Below are 23,811 nucleotides of genomic sequence, written 5' to 3' on the forward strand. Positions count from 1 at the left end.
CAGCCTGCGCATCCGCGCAGTCTGGTCAGGATCCATGCTGTTCGCTTTTAAAGCCTATTGGGATTGGAGAAACTGTTAGCGAACAGCATGGATCCTGACCAGACTGCGCGCATGCGCAGGCTGGTCTGGATCCATGCTGGTCGCATACCCACTATGTTGGTTTTCTCATGGCACGGCTCATATGTTCCCTATTACATAACTTGGTGTAATCGTTGTCTTCGTACTAGTCCAGTACTATGAAACGCTTTCTGTGTCAAGCCCAATGATATTTCATTTAATTCTAACATTTTGCAACTACTTAAATTCTTTTTTTCATATCTTGTTTTAGCTTATAGTTCTTAATTTATCACCATAAATATTTCTTATACAATGTCAACTTCAAGCGTCATACAGTCTTTGTTCAAAACACCCAATATCACGTTCTAAATAGGTGGAGGCAGAGGCTTAGGGTAAAGAAACATGTTATTATAATTACGTTTCAATATTGCATATTTGAAATACTGTAGGTTACAATTTGATTTGAAATATCTGTCTGTGTATATCTCTACACTATCCGTATTTGTCCTGTTGTTTTTTTTTTCTAAAGAAAACAAGCAATATATTTTCTTTTATCGAATACGGCTACTCAAAATCAAATGCAAACGACCGCTCACCGCAGTATATTAGGTAAGAATTCTTCACACTGACAACCGATCAGTCAATAAACACTACATCAATGCTAGATGTTTTTGTTATAGATATTTCAAATTGCCGCCACAGATCTAGATGGGCTCTTTTTTTTACCGAGATTTTGCTGAAACAACAGAACTGTTAGCAACATGTAGCAATTACGAAACGTTACGTTAAAGAAAACAATTATGCTTACTTTATGGTTTCCTTCTTTTCATATGTGAAATCTTCTTTAGCCCTAATCATGATGGACACGATTGATTCTGCCTTTGCGACCAGTGTAGATCATGATCTGCCTGCACATCCATGAAGTCTGATCATGATCTGCACTGTTCGCCATTCGGTCGGTATCCTTTTGGTAAGCACCCCTTTTCACAGTCAATGGTACTGTCCAAATTGAAAAATGGACCAGTTCATTATAGAAATGTAGCAGGGTAAGGGTTAGTTATAAATTCGCTTTACGTTTGGTGACAATTGTATTATTTGTGTTGGTGTAACGTCATGGATCGTGTTTTTTGCTATTGTGTCACAAACATGACCCTTGACGTCACTTTTCGTGCAACGCCGAGTTCCGAGTGTTTTCGGCATTCTTCCTTTCCCGCGCACTGAATGTTAACGTCATGTTAAACTGTTTATAAATATTCAAATCTTTGATGTTTAGTTAGTGACTTGCATAATTTGTTGAATAAATGAATTATAATAAATGATAATTACATTTCTGAAAATATACTCCAAACGTTTGTTTTTCTTTCTCGCTTTTGCAACAAAACAATGAAGTTAGTGTAAGTCTTAAGATTTTTGTGTTTTAAAATGAAATTTACTTGTTTAAAAATGTCAATACTTTAATGCATTTTTTGTGACATTTTTTAAATTGGCCTGTGGTCGTAATATTAATATAATTATATCACAGCTTAGATTTATTTTTGCACTGTCTGTATGGCATTTACATTGTAACTGTCTAAACGTATGACAAATTTTAGTAACGTCTAAGATGCTGGTAAAAATCTTAAGGTCGCGTTAGAAGATTTATTAATTGTATATTCGTCATACTGAAAGTGTCTTAAAACAAAGTCACACCTTGTATTTATAATATCTAAAAAGTCAGGATCTATAAAATGTTTCCAATAATCAATATGCGCTGAGGAGTTCGCACGTGTCGAGCATATTTCGCAATCATTTTTATTTCCAGCCTTTGTTTTATTATAAACATACATTTTAGTTTCGGAAGTCATTGGTACACTTATAAAATCATACATCTTTTGGGAGATTTCTATAGGTTGTTTTGCCAGGTCCTCGTACTTTAGAGTCATTATTCTATTTGGGTAGGTTTTAGAAAGGCGATGACTTTCGGCAATATCATCCTCCATTCTCCCGCAGAGATTTTTAGAACATCTGTAACGCCCACCACCATCCGCTAGGCACATGTGAAAATGAGACTGCGACCATAGTGTCGCACGTGGGTCGCGAACGACATGAATTATTTTTAGATTTGGAAAGTCGTCGAGTAAATATTTCACGTAATTAAGTCTTGCTCTAATTGTTTTTACGATACGGATGGGAGACCTTTCACAAATATCTCCGAGCTGTCTTGCACATTCTTCTATGGCATAAGAATGGTTCATAGTTTTTAAGATAAATCCCACGTAACACGGGAAGAATAATTGAGTTTTCCATCCTTTATCTGAAAGATAACAAAATCCATCTTTAATGTTTGGAATAATGCTTAGAATCAGGATAGTTACTCTATATTGTCGCCAAACAAATAATAGACGAATATATCAAAATATTGCTGAATATGCATCACATGTAGTTACAAATACCACGTTTTTCTCAATCAATATTAGATGTAACACGTAATCAGATAACTTATACATAAGCACTTTTAAATGCGTTAATTACCTTTGATCAAATTGTTCTTGATTAAACAAGTTAGAAACAGTTGAACATAACTTGAATAAGAAAGGCTGAGATAGATATGGATTCTGGTGTAGAGAAAACACAAACAGGTAGTAATTTCGTTTGCAGGAAAATATAATAAATGAAGCTTTATCCAGACAGAGTGTATATACTCAGCAAGTTGTTAATAATCAACGACTCTATTTACTAGCGTTGAAAATGGAACAGTTTAAAAGCATACTTCATCTGAATCAGTTCTTTTTCTAACTAACTGAATAAAACTAACTAAATCACCACCATAATACACCAGACCAATTACGGCAAAGCGCCTAGCAGTACAAACGAGCACGCACATGCCGCATCAAGACCACTAACCCAATAAGATTAGTTTCGACACGCCCAAATTGTACTACACATTCGTACTGGTTCAACATTTGCATATATATACTCAAATCTCTGATTTTAGTCTTTTTAACTGATTGGGACATGCCACATCAAGTCCACTAACCCAGTAAGATTAGTTTCGACGCTGCTTTATATACCCGCCCGAATTGTATCAAACATTCGTACTGGTTCAACATTTGCATATATATACTAGTACTCAAATCTCTGTTTTCATGTCTCACAAATCAGTAGTGACATTTTAGTCTTTTTAACTGATTGGGACCAGAAAGCTATATTTTCTCTCTTTCTGAAAGTTAACTGGATCTCGAGGATACATTGAATATATAGATAGTTTGCATTAAGGGATATAATTAAATTCAGAACAGTTGACTTTCCCATATGTGGGATTCGCTAGGATACAAGTTCGCATAATAAATTATTATATAGTAGAGAGAATTTATACGAACTAAATCCCCACAATAATACACCTGACCAATTACGGCAAAGCGCCTAGCAGTACATATATATAGTATATAGCAGTATATATATATATATATATATATATATATATATATATATATATTTGGTTTGGGTTAAGCGCCGTTTTTTAACAATATTTCAGTTATGTAAGGGCGGGCATTTAGTCTAACCAGTGTCATGGTCAGCTTTTAACGAGAATTTGAAAGAATTCTCTCCCTTAATTATTGACTGTGTTAAGCAATTCCATTCAAATTGGATTGTCTCCCTTATATTAGCTAAAGTCGTGTCATTCATTACCAAAGTCAATAATTCTTTGTCATGGATTTTGCATTGATCTAAAATTTTGCTATAGGTAATACACGGAAATTAAGCTCGCATGTTACTCCATAGAAAGCAACAAAACATGTTGCCAGTATTTGATATAAATCATGTTGTTTTATAGATTCATATAGAAATATTATTCTTGTAAAGATATAAAACATTTCTGTAAAAAAACAATAAGATTATGTTAGCTTATGATATTGCGAAATTCGTGTTGTCATGTAACAGAAAATGGAAACATTTATTAATTTTCTTTTCTTTTCTTTTGAAACTTTGAATCCCGCAAAACATTGAAATCCGAGAATTATTTCATAAAAGAGCTTTCCCACAAAAGCATGTATAATAGTTTTCCTCGAGAAAAACGATTATCTTTATATTTTATGACAATATACCTGCATGTATTAAGTTTCATTCACAAGTGTTACTGTTATCAGTTTTGACTTACTTTTATAGAAATTTTGTCTGGCTCCGCCACTTATTTTCAGAGTTATGGCCCCCTGACATAGTCAAAAACACATATTTTCACCTTGTGACACGCCTAGCTCAAGAAGTATTTGATATAGATTGATCAAAACCTTGCATAAATCTTAACCATGATATGAACTTGCACACCTTTTATTTTTCTATGGTCTCTTCACCCTTTTTCCAGAGTTTTAGCCCCTGAAAGAGTCAAAAATGCACATTTTCATGTTGTGATGTGGATAGCGCAAAAAGTATTTCATATAGATTGATGAAACCTTGCATGAATCATTATCGTGATATGAACTTGAGCATCTCCTATTTCTCGCCTGACTCTGCCCCCTATTTCTAGAGTTATGCCCCTGAAATAATCAAAAATGCACATTTTCACCTTGTTGTGCGCCTAGCTCAGAAAGTATTTCATATAAATTGATGAAACCATGCATGAGTCTTTATCATGATATGAACTTGTGCACCTTCTATTTGTCGTCTGGCTCTGTCCCCCATTTCCAGAGTTATGGCCCCTGAAATGTTTCAAAATGCACATTTTCACCTAATGACGTGCCTACCTCAGAAAGTTTGATGTAAATTAATGAAGCACTGCATGAGTCTTGATTATGATGTGACCTTGCACACTTCTTCTTGAGAACCTTAGCGCTTATTACAGAGTTATGGCCCTTAAAATAGCCAAAATAGTGGATGTTTTGTTTGTGATGTTCATAGCTCAAGAGGTATATGGCCTAGAATAATGAATCCTTTGTATAAAATGTTTGTTGAGGCTATATCCCCTTAAAACTGCAAGCATGAATCATTGAATTATTGCCCCTCATTTGTGACAAATGTACCAGTGGGGGCACACCATGTGTCCTACAACACATTCTTGTTTTATTACAGCCTTGGGTGAAACACTTTCTGGAACTTACAGTGGCTTATTGAGTGCAACTGGTATATGTACCTACCTGGAACTAACAATACCTAGATTGCTGTATGTTCCTGCCTTGGAATGTGTTTGTTCCTTCCTTGAACTTACTTGATGGGTTCCTTCTTTGAACTAACAGTGTCAAAGAACAAAATTTAACGTAATTACATGTGTAAGTATTTGTTCCTTCGTATAACAAAAGTACTTGAAGCTTGTTGCAGATTTATGTTTCTGTCTAAAAATTAACGGTCAATATATTATGTACATTCAGGTAAATGACCACTGGCAGCAGTGCCTGTACTGTATATTATATGCTTCTATTGACAAACCATATAGAATATTAAAACTACCAGCACTAAGGCTACCTAAAAGAGACTGTCAAAGCTACCAGTTAGAAGACCTATATTCATGTATATTCTAAACTACATTAAAATTACAAATGCAGAAAATTTAATCTCAACTTTAACAATACCATTCCTAATGATATACTGCCTCAGGCAAAACTTTTTGTTAAATATCTTGAGCTTTCAGGGTTAATTTTGTTTGTCTACATTTCATGTTCAAGGTCTATGCTTTTTTCCATGACGCACATGTATATAGTGCACAAATGTGTGTTTAAGTTTATCACCCATGGCTGTATTTAATACAATTAAGAGGATAGTAGACAATCTGAGGCCATTTCTTAACAAATGCAGAATTTTTGTTCCAGTAATAGTGTTGCTTCGAATGTTTATTTACCCCACCCACTTTTTCCCTGTTTGAGAATGTACCACTCTTCCAGTATTAATAAGAGTGTACTGATATACTGTCATTTTAATGTTTATTTAGCTGACAATATCTGCTGAAAATAACACCTGAATATCTCAACTAATAAAAAATGTTTTAGATTTTTGGTGAAGTTTGTCCATTGAATTTCAGTAAATTTGATCAGGCCATTTTGTGACTCTGTGTTGAAAAGGTATTCAAGACAATTTAAAACGCAACATGTTGTGTAAATGTCCATTGCATAGTTATTTTATTATGAAAGTTCCAGGTAAAAAGTTTGAACCATTTTAAAAAAAGTGGCGGAGATTGTGTTCCTGGCTGGTTACATGTCAAATTACCCCACCCACTTTAAATGTGAATTTCTATAAAAGTAAGTCAAAACTGATAACAGTAACACTTGTAAATGAAACTTAATACATGTAGGTATATTGTCATAAAATATAACGAAAATCAAAAAACATTTTGCGCAGACACCTAACTGGGACCCCCCCCCCCCCCCCCCTCCCCCCTCCCCTTTTATCATTGAAAATAAATTTCCTATATAATCTATTGCTCAAAGTGACACTTAGGTAAACCAATATTGATTATCGGATAATTTTCAAGGGGGACAACCTACTAGGATATGCCAGTCAAATATAATAAAAGCTGGGGATGTCCTGGATTTTTTACCAGACTAATCTGTTCTTCGCTTCGGCACATTAATCAGAGGTGGAGGATGAATACTTGTAGATGCAATGTCTTTTATCAGTCGCCACGCCTAACCTCTGGACAGAACTAGCAACCACGGGATATGTAGATCTGCGCTCTTCCTTCTGAGCTAAGCGGGCGCACAATTGATCGACATGCCTAACCTAATTCATATTCCATTTATACTTTTTAGCTGTCGTTTTTTACGCACATGTGTAAAATGTGTAAAGTGGTCCTACAGGTTTAATCGCTAAGCAGCTGCTCGTAATTCAATGTTAACCCTTATCATGCTGGACACGACTGATTTCTGCCTTTGCGACAAGTGTAGATTATGATCAGCCTGCACATCCGTGCAGTCTGATCATGATCTGCACTGTTCGCCTTTCATTCAGTATCTTTTTGGTATGCACCCCTTTAAACAGTCAATGGTACTGTCCAAATTGAAAGATGGAAGAGTTTATTATAGAAATTTAGCAGGGTAAGGGTTAACATGACAATGTGTTTCCCTACATTAGTAAACATACCAAGAAAAACATCTAGCAACCCGACGGAAGGAAGTTCGGTGATACTGCAGTTAAACCAGTTGTGTAGTATTGAGTACGAAGTTTTATTGAATGATATGGGTGTTGTCCTGAAACACAAGAATGTAAATTAAAACTCACAGGTAACATGTACTTTTTTCATAAAATTATATCAAAATATAAAAAAAAAACTATTAAGGTGGCAAAGGAGTGCAAATTTGCGAATTCCACATTGACGTGTGGGTACCAGTGTTGAAATATCCATAGAAATCTCGTTTTTGCTTATTTTTCTTTGAAACTACTATGGACCATTGCAGATACTATAGACTACATCAAGACACCTCTCCGGTCCTATGCACCTGTCGCTTTCCACGCCAGATGTAGTGAAAATCGGCCACAGCACCCAAATTTTATAGACCAAAAATAGCCTAACCGGGCCTCACTTTGAACTCATTCATCCATTTCTATTTTTTAAATCCAATTTCGTAGCATATATGTATAGTACGGACATAGATGCATACACAGGTGGTGTGGAATGTGTCTGCCAACCACCACTTTATTTCCCTAATTTTCACTTGAAAAAAGTGGATGGATGACAGCCGCGCGTCTGGCCGACTTTTTGTTCTGATATTTATGTTTTAGCCTCAACCGGAAGTACGGAGCTAGGAATTTTAAAACGCCCGTCATGTAGAATCATTAACCGTTTCACATTCCCCAGATATATTAAAGAACTGATAATGATAAATAACCAGTAAGATAGATATGCCTTTATATCTACCCTGTCCTGTTTATACAGAAAATCGACAGGCGCCAAACTACGAAACCGCTCCCCTGCCACCTTAAGTATGATTTACTAAAAGCCGCTACGGACTGGTACGTATGTAATATTTTGTGCTAAAATAACACTGCCCTGGTTTTAAAACACCACTGGTGACCATGATACCTACTTGTACTAAGCGCTAGGCGAAAACAAGTAATTGTAAATGATTAATTTTTAAAGTTTCAAACAAATCCGCTATTTGGTTAAACTCTGATTAATCCCCTTTAAGGTAATTCTGCACGTTTGCGGAAGTGATGGCGCAACGTCATTTATCCGGAAAACGTAGAATAAAGCCTGAATTCGGTGTACGGAAATGAAAATCAGTTTGTGAATTAAAGACAACCTATGAATAAATATATTAAATCGTAACAGTTTCTATCTTTCTAAAGTTAAAATATGATATTAAAACATCTGTCACGTTAAATAATTCAAAATAATGTCTTAAAATTAGCTTCAAATAGGCGGTTCACTTTGATCATGGCCAAATATCTCAGAAATAAGAACACAGATCTATACATTTTATTTCACTGTATTATAGGTCATATGTTTATTTACGACTGTGAGAAGTTTAATTAAAATCTACATTGTGGAAAATTTTCAATTCGAGAAAATGTTATGAAAGTTTCCATTTTCCCATAGACTCCTATTATGAAAAATTGCGTGAGGTCCAAATTTTTTAAATCAGTCTAGCAAAATATCAACCACACGACTCTATTGTTTTTATTTGCTGAATTTTCTAGGTATATTCTGAAGTTTTGAAAAATCAGAGTTTAATCAAATTCTAGATTGCAGAAAAAATTTCGATCAAAACGTGCAGAACTACCTTAATATAATCTCTTCTTTCAATTTCATTTCTTATGATTTATGAATGGCAGCATATCTTCATATATCATACAATAAATAGTGTTATAGGGATAACAATGTTGTAGCGAAATAAAAAAAAAATAGACTAATCTCAATATTGGTGATTGCTGCACTTCTATATACCTTTGCTATAAATGAAAGTGAATTAAACGTACCTTTTGGACCCATTTGCGTATACCAAATTTCTTAATATGATGCTCGAACAGTTGTGCGGACAAAGAGACCTTAATGGCTCGAACACGTAGAAAGACCCCTGACTATGTTGCAATATGTCTCCAGTCAGGCTCGAGCCCGACCGCATGTATGTGAGAATTAGCACCTGTACTGGCCCATGCGAATAACCATGGAAAGTTAAACTCAATCTGTCTGAAAGGAAAAAATTAAACACAATTATCCAGCAACAAACCGGACGATGTTGTAACTAACAAACTACAACTTAGGAATTTTGTATTCAAAAAGGTATTGGCACGATGGTGGCCGTGGTTAAATATTCGCAGAGAAATATAGAATGTACGAAATGTTTTGACGTAAGTATATACTTAATTATTTGCCCCGGAAACGGATTTTGTACAACCTGAAATAATATTCCACTCACCTTTTAGGTAAATTAAAATTCCAGAATACTTATGGAGCGAAGCATCATCGATTTAACTGGCCTAAAGACTCATCGTAAGGGGTTAAGTACAACTAGCTGTTGCTTTCTGCATTCTATATTGTGTAAAGATAGTACCAAAGTTTTTTTTGAAATAAAGGTATAAAGTTAAAAAGCTTTGAAACGCATGCAAATGTCCATATATTTCTAAAAAATAGGTATGTTTATAACATTTTAATCAAACGTGCATAGTTGTAAGCATTTAATATTTTTTCATATAAACGAAACTTTTGTAATCAAGGATATGCAACTCTTCTCGGACATGTAGAGCAGAATCATCAAAGGGATATAATATAGATCTATTGGATATTTTCTATTTGGGTGTATTTCATTTTACATTCAATAATGATCTCGATTGCTAAACAATGATCCATTATACTGTTCGCTAAAATATATTAAACATCTGGAACAGTCAGATAACCTTAACAGAATGCATATATTCCAGGTCTAACTCAAACCCAGGACCTCTCACACCTGAGGCAGACACTTTACCATTTCGCCATAACAGCAGGATCTAAAGCTAGGCTGTGTAAGTGCACCTTTATTCTCTACCCAACTACAATACTGTAATAGGTTTGTGTCACAGATATTTTCGGAGTACTCCGGATTATCGATGTACTGACCTTATTAGCTTGTAAAGAAAATATATAATTTAATTTTTCCAACATTTCAAATCGGTCAAAAGTGCCCATATTTCTCTGCTGTGTTTTTAGAGTATGAACTTACTAACTGGCAGTACCAGTGAAATACAACTTACACGGAATCTTTTACATTTGCCCTTTTAGCAGCGACAGCGAGCCTTGTCCAAAGTTCAGCAACAATTTTACAAGTTTCAAGAGGATTTCAATCGATACAAACTAAATATCAGTCCTCTCTCCATCACACAAAATCAGTAGCATTCGCTGTCAATCAGTATTACAACTAAGATGGACTGTCATTCATTCATTCTAATGATTCCTAGACATTGTTTACATTTTACACGTGACCGGTGCACGTATCTCATTATATTAACAATCAAAGCGCCGACAGCACAGAAAGATTGAAACCCGCAAACCACTCCGCTGTAACAGTTCAAGTCACTTCCATGAAACAGTATAACATTCAAACCATTTGCATCCATGTTACATTATATACTTTAAATTCTGCTCTGACTAAAACTATCAAGTTTCTTGAAATACACTGACGAGCTGGATAAGGCAACACTATATCGGCTTAATCAAAATTTTCTATAATGATACCAATGAGAAATACAGTGTTTGTTTCATTAAAAACACAAATATTCACAAAGAGAATATAGATTATAGAAATATTAGATATTCAAATTTAACAGTTAAAGGCACTGGCCTCCAGATCGTTCGACAACAAAAAAAGGGAAGATTTTTAGATATCTGGAAATAAATGCTATATTTCTTAAGAATGTTTGAAACTTAATTACTGACAGACTATATGTTTCGGAAACACATGAGAATTAATTGTTTTTACTATTTTTTACAATGAAAATCGAAAAGCGTTTACTCGGAGTAAACTGTCTCGATTATAAATATCTATATTTAACACGCTTTAAACTAGCCTGGGTTCCAGTCTGTCGATTTTTCGTGTTTCTGTTCTGCAATAAACGAGCCAGTAACAGCAACTTGCTCATGTATATGAAATGGCGCGTATGTTATGACAAAGCAAAAAATATCAACGCCTGAATCCCAGGCTAGCGTTAAACACTAACGCCTCCATAGCTCTATTGGTAACGACAGCCAGAACTTCTTTATTGTCGCGGCGGTCCGGGTTCGATTCCCGACGCGGTCATCTTTTTTCTTGATTTGGCATTTTCAAAATAGTTTAGAAACAAAACCTCATATTCTAATGTCCATAATATGACAAAACTTCACTTTGAAAGAAAGATATTTTTAGCCTTTTTAAATCTGGAGGTCAGTGCCTTCCCTTACGGAAATATTATAGTTTGCCGCGAACACTTGCTGCGATCATGCCGCGAATATCCAGCGAACATGCCGCGAACACTGTTGATACAATTGCTATAATAGTTCGCGGGATGTTCGTTTGGTGTTCACTTTTCACATGCAAATTAGTTTTGCCGCGAACAAGTTGCCGCGAACTTCCCGCGAACAAGTAGCTGTGAACTTCCCGCGAACAAGTTGCCGCGATCATCCCGCGAACTAGTTGCTGTGAACATCCCGCGAACTAGTTGCTGCGAACATCCCGCGAACTAGCTGAAAACCATCTCTACAGAAATTGTATACAAAAAAAGCATGTACAGAAAAAGTGCAAAAACAAATAAATTAGTAGGAATCAGGGATATAAATTTATTGAATAAACTTCAATACTGACTGAGGTTGTAACAAATTCAAATTGTCAATGTCTGAACTTTTTCATATCATATTTGGAGCATTTTAAACAAAGTTTTAATGAAAAAATATATATATATCTTTGAATTTTAACTGTTACTTGTCATTTCAATAACAGTGTCTGAGTGCATGTATTCATTTCATCCCAATGCTTTTCTTCACACTACTGATAAGTTATATGTATTACTACAAATCTGTCATGGTTTTACATGTTAATTATCAGACTTATGAAGCTAAGAAATTGTCAAAATAAGCTAGTTTTCTATTTCTTTTTAGATAATCTGATACAGCTCTGCAAAAGGTTAAGCATATCTATTTCATTTTCAAAATTCCTTATGTTTACTGAGATATATAAGTATAGATATTAAACATAAATTTTCTGACTTACCACAAAAAAGTATATATTCCTATTAGCCTCTAAGAATCACTTATGAAAACTGTCTGTAATGCACACAGATTTCCTTCTAAACATGTCCAGAATATCTGGTTGTAATTAACTTATCAGACTCATACTGTGACCTTACAGACAGTGTTACAAATTAATTGATCTACAATTACCTGCTCTTATAAATGCTCTTCAGTAACAGTTTACCAAAAGATTATAATCTTCTAAGTTCTTCTCGCGAACATGCCGCGATCATTGGTCTTCCTGCGAATATCTCGCGAACTAGTATCAAACCAATCGCGGCATGATCGCGGTAGCAGCGAATATCCCGCGAATACTTCCTGCGAATAGGTATGTTCGCGGCATGTTCGCAGCATGTTCGCGGCATGTTCGCAGCTTTTTGACTATTTCGTAAGGGTTTAACGGATTGAACGATAGACGTTACTTTAGGCTAAAATCTACAGAATTTGCTATTTTTAAACTGCAAGTGTGTCATAGTTTCTCTTTCGATTTTCTAAAGTTATACACCATTAGAAAGCTTGCGATCTGAGCTTTTCAAAGATGTATAATTTGATATATTTTCTTTTATCTTGTGCATTGAAATGATTGTTAAACCTGAGCAGGAACTTTTACACAGAAATTATGTAGAGAGATAAGCGGTCGGTATACTCGTAAATAATCAATAAAAGTAGTGTGGAAATAGAACGGCGGATTAATCTGCTTCAGTGAAAACTGTCATTATTGAATTCTTGCAGTATCCAGAATACGGTTATAATAGGCTTCAACCGCTTCGCGGTTTCAACCTAAAAATCAAAGTACCCGAAGAATTGTATGGTCTGTACATCTAACATATGTTACAAACACCACGTTGTAAATGTGTGTAACAAAACAGTAGTTCCTTTGTTCCTCCACATACTTGTTTATTCAAGACCTGAGGACCAACTTGAGAGCTTGAAATTCGAATGGAGTTTTCTGTATAATTAGCTTTTTATAACCGATTTTAAGCTGCCGATTAAAAATAAGCTTTTCCAACGACAAACTTACTACTATAACGTACAGGGACACGCCGACACACACAAACACTTATAATGACTTGTGGAATTTTTAGGTTGAAACCACGAAGTGGTTGAGACCTATAATTACCGTATTCCAGAGCTTGCAAAAATATCAGACTAACCATTTTCACTGAAAGACAGATTAATCCGCTGTAAGGTTTTTGCCCGTTTTTTCGGGCTAATCGACAGATATTCTTATTAATATAAACTGTTTTCTGAACATTGTTCTACAGCCTGTTGATATTTTCATACATATGTAAATACAATAAGGTTAAAGAATGCGTCATTTCGTATTAAAGTTATGTTTTTAAGTCTGTTGAACCATCGAGCATGGCTAAATTGAAAAGCGAAGGTGTATTCCTTTAAAACACTTTAGAAAAAACCCAGACGTGACCGAAGCGCATGAAAATATGCCGTGAAAAAATAGTTCAAAACGTATAATAAAGATTTCTCTAGTATTGAATGTTTGGAGTTGAACTTTTCTGTGTGTTGTGCCTGCAGTAAGTGCATTCTGATACGGCTAAGTATTCTCATGGACGGATTTTATTTTAAAAAATGCGGCCCGTTGCTAAGGTATTGTCTGTTTAGTGTGCATATGATTATAATTGATGGGTGTAACCAGCATTTATTGGTTGTGTTAAATTAAAATTTATTTCATTAAGTTATGAGTTCATATAAAAGCAGTCTAGGCCATACCAAATTGATATGTCGTTCGTCGGAACTACCGCATCAGTAATTTCATTCCCGAGAAAAAAAAATAAAAATCACCCGCCCGCACGTACATAAAAATCTCCGAAAAAAAAAATTTTTTCCCGATTACGCGGTCCGGAATAATAACGGCAAAGCAGGTTTTATCGCTGTTTTAATGCGTCAAAGTGATATTGATCGGATTTCATGCATCCGTAATACATGTTACTGATGACCAAAACACAAAAAGTCAGGAATTATGCTGTTGTTCATCATTTGTTTTAAATCTGGAGTGTCTGTGCTAGTGCCACACATGGCCTTCGATGTGTCGGTAGGTAATGAAGTAGGCACGTTCTACTTTTGTTCAATACAGTGAAAGGAACGAATCACGACTTGTAAGACGTGCACGGGGATGCAGTTAAAAATATTTGGAAATATTGTTCAGATATAGTTTTTAAACCATTTGTTAACAGTTGTTTAGTTCAGTATGTTATATCTAGAGCCCAAAGCTGAGGCCGACTACTATCTTAAAAAAATGTTTGTTCACAGATCCTGACCGACCTATCACATTGTCTAGGCCAAATCTTTTTGAACGTAACTTCTTTAGTACAGCAGTCAGATATTCTATCGAAACGCATTTAGTCAATTTAAAAATTGTTTAGCTTTTCAAATAAGTAGTGTAGATATAAAATATGTCCTTTTGTAACCCCAATTTTGCCTGTTTGTCTATTACTTGGCTGTGAATTGATAGAACGAAAAAAAAACTGTAAAAAACAGACCTCCCCAACTCTAAATTTCTAGTTCAGTCAAAGCAAAACAAACAACACTTTAAGGGTGGCCATATAACACTTTAAGGGTGACAATATTGGGATCATTCTTTGTCAGTCTTGTTATCATTTTTGCCTGAAATGAATCTCTACCACAAAAACATAAGCTAGCCGGATCTGTTAAGAAATTATTCCAAAGGGATTCGAGCAATGTCGAAGCATCTGTATGACCAACTCTGTTTGGTCTCACTGGTCAAGTGGTTTGTTACTTCCCTTCACCTCTATGGGTTGGAGTTCCACTAGGGGCACAAAGTTGTTCATGTGCCGAAGCCATCTAACTGTGCTTCAGAAGAAATGTTATTCTACACATGTGCCTGTTTTGTCTTAAATAGGCAGGCCTTCAGATTAATGTAGAAAAATCAAAATTAAAGATAAGACACTCATCCCTTAGAAATTATAACTTAAAAAAAAAACAAAGTGATTCAGTGAGGTTTTGGCAAGAATTTATTTGCAAAATCATTCATGTAGTCTTTAAAACATAATAGAAAAGCTATATACTGTGTTACCCACAATGTAAATGTTTGATTTCTGTGTTATTTCTAAAGAAATGTTAACTTCATGTATAATCATAACCGCCTCCTCAAGGGTCCAAGCTGGGAAAAAAAATAAAAAAAAGCCCGCTCGCTCCATGTAAAATCTACCCGCCTCTGAAAAAATCAAAATTGAGAAAAAAAAAATAAAATAAAAATTTCGCTCGCCCGCTCCAATTTTTTTTGAAAATTTTCCGAAGAACTATTAATCAATTTGGTATGGCCCTACATGCATTCGGCAGTACAAGTGCGTTAAATAATGGCCGCAGATTTTTTTTACTAGAGCGTTGTATTGTTCATGATATTTAATTAAACTACGCTAGAATAGTCTGTGCTATGTGTCGGGGAAGTAATTCCTGGCCAGTTTGAATTACGGTTAACCAATATATCACGTGTTTGAGAGTTTTCCTACATTACACTTCAATAAAATAAGGTTGTATTTTTGCTATGTAAATGGCTGTCATTCAATTAAACTTGACAAAGGGACATGTTGAACGTCCAAATATTAAAAGGCGCCCTGTGCAAATTTAATGTTATTGAACTAACTTCTTTCCAGAACCATATGTTTTTCGAAAGATTTCAACCTTTCTGTGCTTTCAGCGCTTTGATTTGTAGCCGTGGTAGCAACAGATGTTTATGAAAGGCGCAATAGATTATTTTCTGTACAGCGGAGTGAGCGGTACTGCTCGGTATATTACAATGAATAACACCGGGTCGTAATGGAAATGCCATTTCATACTGGTAAAATACATTGCGCGTTATTTGCAAACATAATTATCGTAGATAAAAGAATTCTTTTACTTTGTAATTCCTGTAGATTCAATGATTCAATTCTCTTGCCAACCTTTGTATACCATTGAAAGAACCATAATTACATACAAGTCACCACTACGCAAGTTGTTAACGCCTAATATAAAACAATAGTAAAAATGTTGTTTTTTTTGGTGCGAATTCATATTGAAATGTGGCTAAATGTACAACATAGAAATACAATTTTGTCATTAAATATTTCAATTTATGAATAACATCTAAAGAGGTGGTAGGTGGGGGAGGCTTCGTCACACGAAAGAACACTACATCTAAGTGAGATAACGAACCTAAACCGTTGACGGACACGACCTTAACCCTTAGCCCGCTAAATTTCTATAATGAACTTGTCCAACATTCAATTTTGGCAGTACCACTTATTCTTCAAAGCGGTGTTCACTGAAAATTTACTGACTGAATAGCGAACAGTGCAGACCATGATCAGCCTGATCTTGGTCTGCGCTGGTCGCAAAGGCAGAATATAATCATTTTGTCTTTTGTTTTCAGTACATAACGACCAGACTTGCATTCAGAAAACATATGCAACGCTCATGGTTTCGGTTAGCGAAATGATACCAATGGCGGCCGGTTTATCTTAGTCTCTAGTTGGCTCTTGAAATTTCTTAAAAAGCGTTTGTATAATATGTTCGCAAGGAGGACGCAAGATTGCTGCCTAGACCTATATGTATCAGCATACAGTTGAAATATTTACAGACAAGTAGAAACAGTAATCTGAAATTTGAATATTGATCTGTAACAGTTACAAAAAAGTAATAACGTCAAACATTTCTCCCCTTTTTTCGCTTTAACTACTTACACAAAATTTGACATGTAAATTATCACTTTTGACCATAGTCAATATACAACTAGACGTTTGTGCCGCAAGACTCAATTTGCGTATCTAAAGAAAGTTCAACCGGTTAAGCAAACGGCCATATCATTTTACTGAGATGTAATAGAAATCATGAAAGGTTCATACCATTCACTGGAAGACTACCAATGACCATGATTTGGGTTTTACTATTAAATTAGTTGAGAAGAATGTATGCAATTGGTAGAAATTTTCCCTTACTTAAAATGTCTTTGTAGAAAATGGCATTTTTTCACTAAAATTTATGGGGGTAGGCCGCTTCCATACTTAACAGTGCACATATGGTTCAAAATATTTAGAAGTTATTTGTTTTGTTTAATATTGTAGTAGTTGAACTTATATTGTATAGTGTTTGTGTTAGAATTAATGAAAGAAGAAACGCTTGACGAGTGTTTATTTTCAAAAGTTGAAAAATTCTGAACTCAGTACATAGAGCAAAATGTTTTTCTCCAAAAAGAAAAACTGAAATTAACCAAATTTCTATAGCAGCATTACGTCAACATACAAGGATTTAACATGACGGAAAACTATATATATGTCTTACTTTTCATGTTTTTGATATGCTGATTTACTTTTCCATTTGGAACGAACTTTCTTTACACCCTTTGTAGGTAACAACAGAAAAGTAAAGTCATAAAGTTTACTGGTTACATCATAAAACAATTAGACAAAATAATTCTACGTTACGTTGAAATTTACCTTCACTAAACGATTCTTTCATTTACAAAATCACCGGATTTATTAAATCGCTGCGCTTTGAAAAATATACATTTAAAAAAGGCTCCAACGTCTTAGATCACTCTACCACAGTGTAATTTAGAAAATATATTATTATATGTTATACCAGATAAATACGCTGGGAGAGTACGAGAAATATCCCAAAAGATAGGACCGGCGACCTTGCTTTTGATCAAATGGTTCTCTTTTCATGTTCTACAAACTCAAGAAAGGGAACAAAAGAATTGTCGCCAATACTTCCAGGTGCACTCAAAAACATTCACAACTGATTCTCGGCTGTAATTTTCAAAATAGAAAGAAAGCTTAAGTAAAGTTGATACCATTCTAAACCTTGGTTTTGCTGTAAGCTACCTATAGACTAAGTTTATTTAAATAGGTATATCAAAACTAATGCTCCTGAGAATTGAGTGGACACTGTTCTCTCTACTTTTGAAAAACTGACCCTGACCATGACTACACGGGCCAAAATGCAATCAGTAATTTATAGGACAAGTTCCATCTAAATAAATCAACTCAAACCAAAGTTGAATGGAAATGATTTGTTTAACGCCATTGAAACATCGCCCGCTCGCTGGCCGACCAATGTCGTTATCAATCTAATAACTAGGCTTAACATGGTAAAATCGTCTTAATTACCCATTTAGAGGAACATTTCATGTGTGAACTGCTGCAGATAAGCAGTATAGTTAACGGCAAAATTAATTCACCCCTCCCCCCCCCCCCCCCCCCCCCCCCCCCCCCCCGCTCCCCCTTTCTATTAGATGTACACACGTTGAGTATACAATATACTGACTAGAGGTTCGGATTAGGATTAAAACATAGGTTTAACAATATACATTCAATTCCTGTGTACACTAAGTTTTGGAGAACTGATTACATTATACCAATTCAGTGCCTTCTTTATAACATGTCTTCTTACCAAAAATGAAAAAAAAATATTGAGATGTTTATTACATATAAGAAAAATAATCTGTTCTGAAAAATATCACCCTCTGAAAAATGCTCCCATGAAATTTGCCGTTTAGCGATTACGCGTATGTAGACATTTTCTCAATGAATAAACCTAAAACTTATAAATTCACAATAAAAGTTGTCTAGCCAAAATATTACTGTCACATCCTTATTTGACTCATTATACCAGATTTTATCAACAACATGGATTGAACTACATTTTGTTACATTGGTGCCTTGCATTTTATTATTTTATTCAACTCGTTTAATAAATTCAATATGAAAAGACACTCATATGATATTGTAGCGTAATGACCTATAAAAACCACATGACACCATTGCTACCTGTGGTAGAACTTTTACACACATATATAAGATTGAAGACACAATAGTTCGTTTCTGATGTTTATTTAATTTCAGTTAAAGAAAGTCTTTTAGTACAAGTACTTTTATTGTCTCAGTGTCCATCTTTCAAATAATATTTAGCTATTATAAAATGTTAAGAACTAATTATGTTGAAGTTGTCTTTCATGAAATCTACATATTTGGAAGGTAACCTAACGAGGCATTATAGTATTTTTGACTTACGTTGGCAGAACCACGGTTGGTGGCTCTGCCGCCTTGCCTCCCTGAATGTCTAGTACATAGACATTTTATATGCACCGGCCAGACTGTTGATTACCAAATTAAGATGTAGTTTTCCTGGTGTTATGTCTTAACCTGCCCAGGGTTACGATAACTTGTCAGTTTTATATTTCAACAATTTTAAAAAGGTAAAGAGTATGAATAAATACTCTCCAAGACATTGAATAATTTAGTCTTTTAAAACAATAGCCTAGCACCCTTTTTTCGGCGACGCCGTCTAAATTCGTTTTCGTTACCTATGCCATGTGACTTCAGTTAGCAAATCAAACTACCTGATAACGCATTATAGATAATTTATCAAAATGGAAGATTTATGCAACACTCTGCCTGATTGGACGGGAGTGTCAATTTCTTTCACTCTGTTGATTGTGCTACGCTGAGTGAAATGTAGACAAAGCGTTTATCCTAAACGACGCTGTTCACAGTTTTAAAGCTAACTTTGGCTCAGTATATTTAGCAAGAATATTGATATATCTCAAAATGATAAGTAAGTTTAATAAATATGATAAAAACCTGTTCAAATACCAACATATATCAAATTAAAGAAAGAGCTGACATAATACGGTCTGCGTATCACATGAATAAGGGTGTGATAAGAGTCTTTTATGTAGAGAAGTGCTTTTTAAAAGATTTTCCTTGTTACAATTGTCGTCTGTATATGAAAAAGTTTCTTGCTTTTGTGACTTATTCAATTTGCATATTAAAATGAATACTTGTTTGCTTTGATATATTTGTTATAAATTATTTAACTGATTTATTATATATGAATATCTTTCTTTAGTATGGTATGCAAATATTGAACTCAGTTGAAATCTGTTTTATTATATATATGCTATATAATGACTGAATCTCATTACACTGAAATGAATGTACGCTGCATACAGTTTATCTATGTGATATGACTATGGTCAAACTTTGCTTGTGAAACAGAAATATTGAAATAATTACAATTGTATGTTTTGCTTGACCTTCTTTTTTTTATAGGTATGACGTCATTGTCCAAAGATTCATGAATAGCGAATATGCATTTGTTAAAGCGGGATCAGTTGGCCTATTTTAGAAATAAATAAAAATAATAAATAAAAAAATCCTTTAATTGATTTTTTCTCATGTTTTCTAATCAAACTTGATTTGTAGCATCTTTATTAGGCCCGCAGCCAACTTTGTTCAGTTTGGACATTTAACCCCTTTTAGGGGCTGCTAGAGCTAAAACTAGAAATGCCTTTATACAGCGTATCATGAACAGCTTGGTGGATCTTTGTCATACTTGGTCTGGAGCATCATTATTAGGTCCTCTTCCAAATTAATTTATATAGGAACTTGGGCCCTATTAGGGACCACTATAGCTAAAAGTACATATGCCTTTCTTCGCATTAAACACTAAAATGTAATGGATTTTTATCAAACTCAATGTGTAACAATATCGTAAGGTCTCTTGCTATTTTGTTACAAATGGGGGTAGGGACAAATTTAGCTAAACATATAAACACGTTTAATGACCTATTCTCATGAACGGCTTCATGAATCTTCATCAAACTACTGCTGTAATTATCCGTCTAAGGATAAACGAAACAAAATTGCAACCCTACGAAACCTTCGCGAAAAATTAAAAGAGAACCATTTAAATTGTTAAAGTGCGGTGTCTAGTTTTGCAAAATGTTAGATGAAAGATAAATGTTAGATGAAAAATTCATAAACTTCTTTCCTTATTACAATTCGCCGACCATCATTTTTAAAGATATTTCTTGTTTGAAATTACATTACAATATCCTGTATTTAAATATCACTTATAAAGATAAAAGTTTTCGAATCGTTTCGTTTATTATTAGCCCCTGTTGGTTCGCGAGTAAAGTGGGTCGTGAGTATATTGTACATATCCAGCACCAAGGAAGTTAAGTTCCTTAATCTATAAAGAATCGGATCTCTTAGATCTGCAGACCTTCAAATGACACATTGTTAAGGTCACTCACTTCAACTCTTATGTGTGATCTAGCCTCGCTAAGATCGTCATGTGAGGAAACTAGTTGTTTTATCGAGGTGTCCACACAAGCCTGGAAAATAATGTCTGGAGAGAAACCCGCCATTTAAAACCTCAAACAGGTTTTTAAAAATAATTTTGAAGCAGTCATTGTTATAGCGAAATTATAACTACAGAAGTATATGTAAATCACAGACCGTATCATATATAAGTGCAAAAGTGTAAGAATACTTACTGATAACGAACAATAAGATGAAAAAAGATAATCCAGTATAAAGTTTTGTCTTTCTTTTCCTTAAAATCATTTTATACAAAAAATGTATCTAAAATAATCCGGGTTTGGTCTCTGTTGTTTTTCTATTCTTCGTGTTCCATTGTAACACGTGGTTGTACAAAGCTGAACTAATCGATGGTTGGTGGAAATATTTTTTTCCGCCGCCTGGACAATTACACGATTGGCTGAACGGTATAAAAGAAAGTAAACATATTGCACTTACAATTGCCGTAGATATCCCAATTTTCAGTAAGTCTTTTCATGTCCAACTTTTGTAAAGAAAATTATATTTGCTTGATGCTCACAACAATATTGTATATGGTTCTGCTGTGGTTAATATACTATTCATAAAATAAACAAACGTGTTTGTAAACATGGACTGCTTCAAACTGAAGGGGATCCATGTACAAAAATAATGACAAAATACAATACATATCGCATATCCGCAGCCCTGACAAACCAATAAACCGGGCCAGTCTATTTCAGAAGTCATTTAAACGAGGAGTACAGTAGTCGGGGAAAAACAAAAAAAATACTGTTTTCATGGTGTTATCTGACATCCGGATTCTTTTTCTCTGCACCAGATTTCCGAAAAGTTATATTGTTATTAAGATACTGAATAAATTGATCGTATGCTTTATTGTTTTATTTTCGGCGTATTCTTAAAGAAATATATGAAAATCATAGATGGCCGATTATTTATGTCTATGAGTGTATAGAATACTGTTAGGTCGTCCATTTATCCAAGCGCATGATAAGATATAAGAACGGTAAGGTAGTAATTTAAGAATTAGTCAAAAAAAAATCGTGAAACAATTGTGCACTTCCTATGAAAAGTGTGAAACTTGGCATGGTTGTAGAATTAAATGTAGATGGATGTATTATCTTTCATTTTTGACTGGGAAGCAGGTTGTAGATATTCAAAATGGCCGCCATAATTAATATATTTGTAACAAAATGCTCTAGCATTGTATTCATGGCGAAAAAAATACATAAAAATGTAGCAGAAAGAAATTTTAGCTAGAGATAAGCTCAATAATGCTATCAGAAAAAAGTCCAGTGTGGCGGCCTAATCCAAGATGGCCGCCATAAAACCATTTTTCCATGAAAATCGCTCATCAAATGGACGAATTGTGCGAAAGTTATGAAATGTTGCATGGTACATGTAGAACATACTTGTAAAGTACACCATCAAATAATTTTACACCTAAAGGTGGATGAACAAATTCAATATGATCTACAAAATTCAAAATGGCTGCCACAAAATATTTTTTCCATGAAAATTGTGCATCATTTAGTCATACTGTGTGAAAATTTTGAAACGTTGCATGGTAATATACATATATTTGTATAATAAGCTCTTCAAACAATTGTAAATCTGATATTGAACAAAAAACTTATATATGGCCAATAAAAATCAAGATGTCCGCCATAAAATAATTTTTCCATGAAATCTTCAGTTTGGCATATGAAACGATGCATGATGGTATATAGATTTGTAAAATATGCTCATAAAAAATTAACACTTACATTGGGTAAATAAGTTTATGAATATGACCAGATAAATTCAAGATGGCCGTGAAAAAAAATCAGAATGGATTTACTTTGGAAACGCACACCTGACCGCGTATATCTATTACAGGTCATAGTAATTGCCATTGGATTAATTATCCATATACAGCCCCGATTGCTTATGTTGGTATAATGTTGTTCTTCTCATTGACTGACCCTAGATTTAACCTGCCCTTTTAGTTTAAACATGTTCCTTTCCATCAATTAATGAAACATTTACAAAATAATAATTGAGGAGACGGACAAATAACAATGCTTAGTAACCCTTTCTTGGTCTGTCGCATTAAGACTGTCAATGTAAACAAATCTACTGCATCATATGAGCTGCATTGTGGCAGTATTAATGCAATAATTCTGTTGCACATACGAAAGGAAACATACCTCTAAACTACCCATATAATGACAATATAACATTACCCTGGGAAATCGCAGATGTAACACTGTAAGCCCTGATGTTGCTTTCAATGGAAGTGCTGGTTTCTTCCATTTTTCATAACAGAAGAATGGGGTCTGATCACAACTAGCTTTGAGAATATCCTAAAAAAGATTTGAAATACAATGTCACACCTGATGAGAATCCCTTGCAGAACCTTTACATGTATGGTTGAAGTACCTATGGTGAATGCTCAGTGAATACTTTAGTCGGACAAATCTTCAGTCTGTTCAAAATTGCATCCCCATCCAATAACACTGCATC

At 34.5% G+C, this 23,811-nt stretch overlaps 1 protein-coding gene and 1 long non-coding RNA gene across 2 annotated transcripts; one reads left to right on the forward strand and one right to left on the reverse strand.

The window, feature by feature from the left end:
- Nucleotides 1-618: 618 nt before the first annotated feature.
- LOC123560886 (carbohydrate sulfotransferase 1-like) lies at nt 619-21,832 on the reverse strand. The gene is made up of 4 exons (XM_045353042.2): nt 21,504-21,832; nt 8,941-9,151; nt 7,105-7,211; nt 619-2,350 (listed from the first exon to the last, which is right to left on the reverse strand). Exons 1-4 carry the CDS (start codon nt 21,571-21,573, stop codon nt 1,656-1,658), a joined length of 1,083 nt encoding a protein of 360 aa, XP_045208977.2. The 5' UTR covers nt 21,574-21,832; the 3' UTR covers nt 619-1,655.
- Nucleotides 5,106-20,353, forward strand: LOC128549005 (uncharacterized). The gene is made up of 3 exons (XR_008367412.1): nt 5,106-5,300; nt 9,883-9,966; nt 20,275-20,353. It is a non-coding gene; the product is annotated as an uncharacterized LOC128549005 (long non-coding RNA).
- Nucleotides 21,833-23,811: the final 1,979 nt, after the last annotated feature.

This window comes from Mercenaria mercenaria, chromosome 15 (genome assembly GCF_021730395.1).
Source record: "Mercenaria mercenaria strain notata chromosome 15, MADL_Memer_1, whole genome shotgun sequence".
Taxonomy (NCBI): domain Eukaryota; kingdom Metazoa; phylum Mollusca; class Bivalvia; order Venerida; family Veneridae; genus Mercenaria; species Mercenaria mercenaria.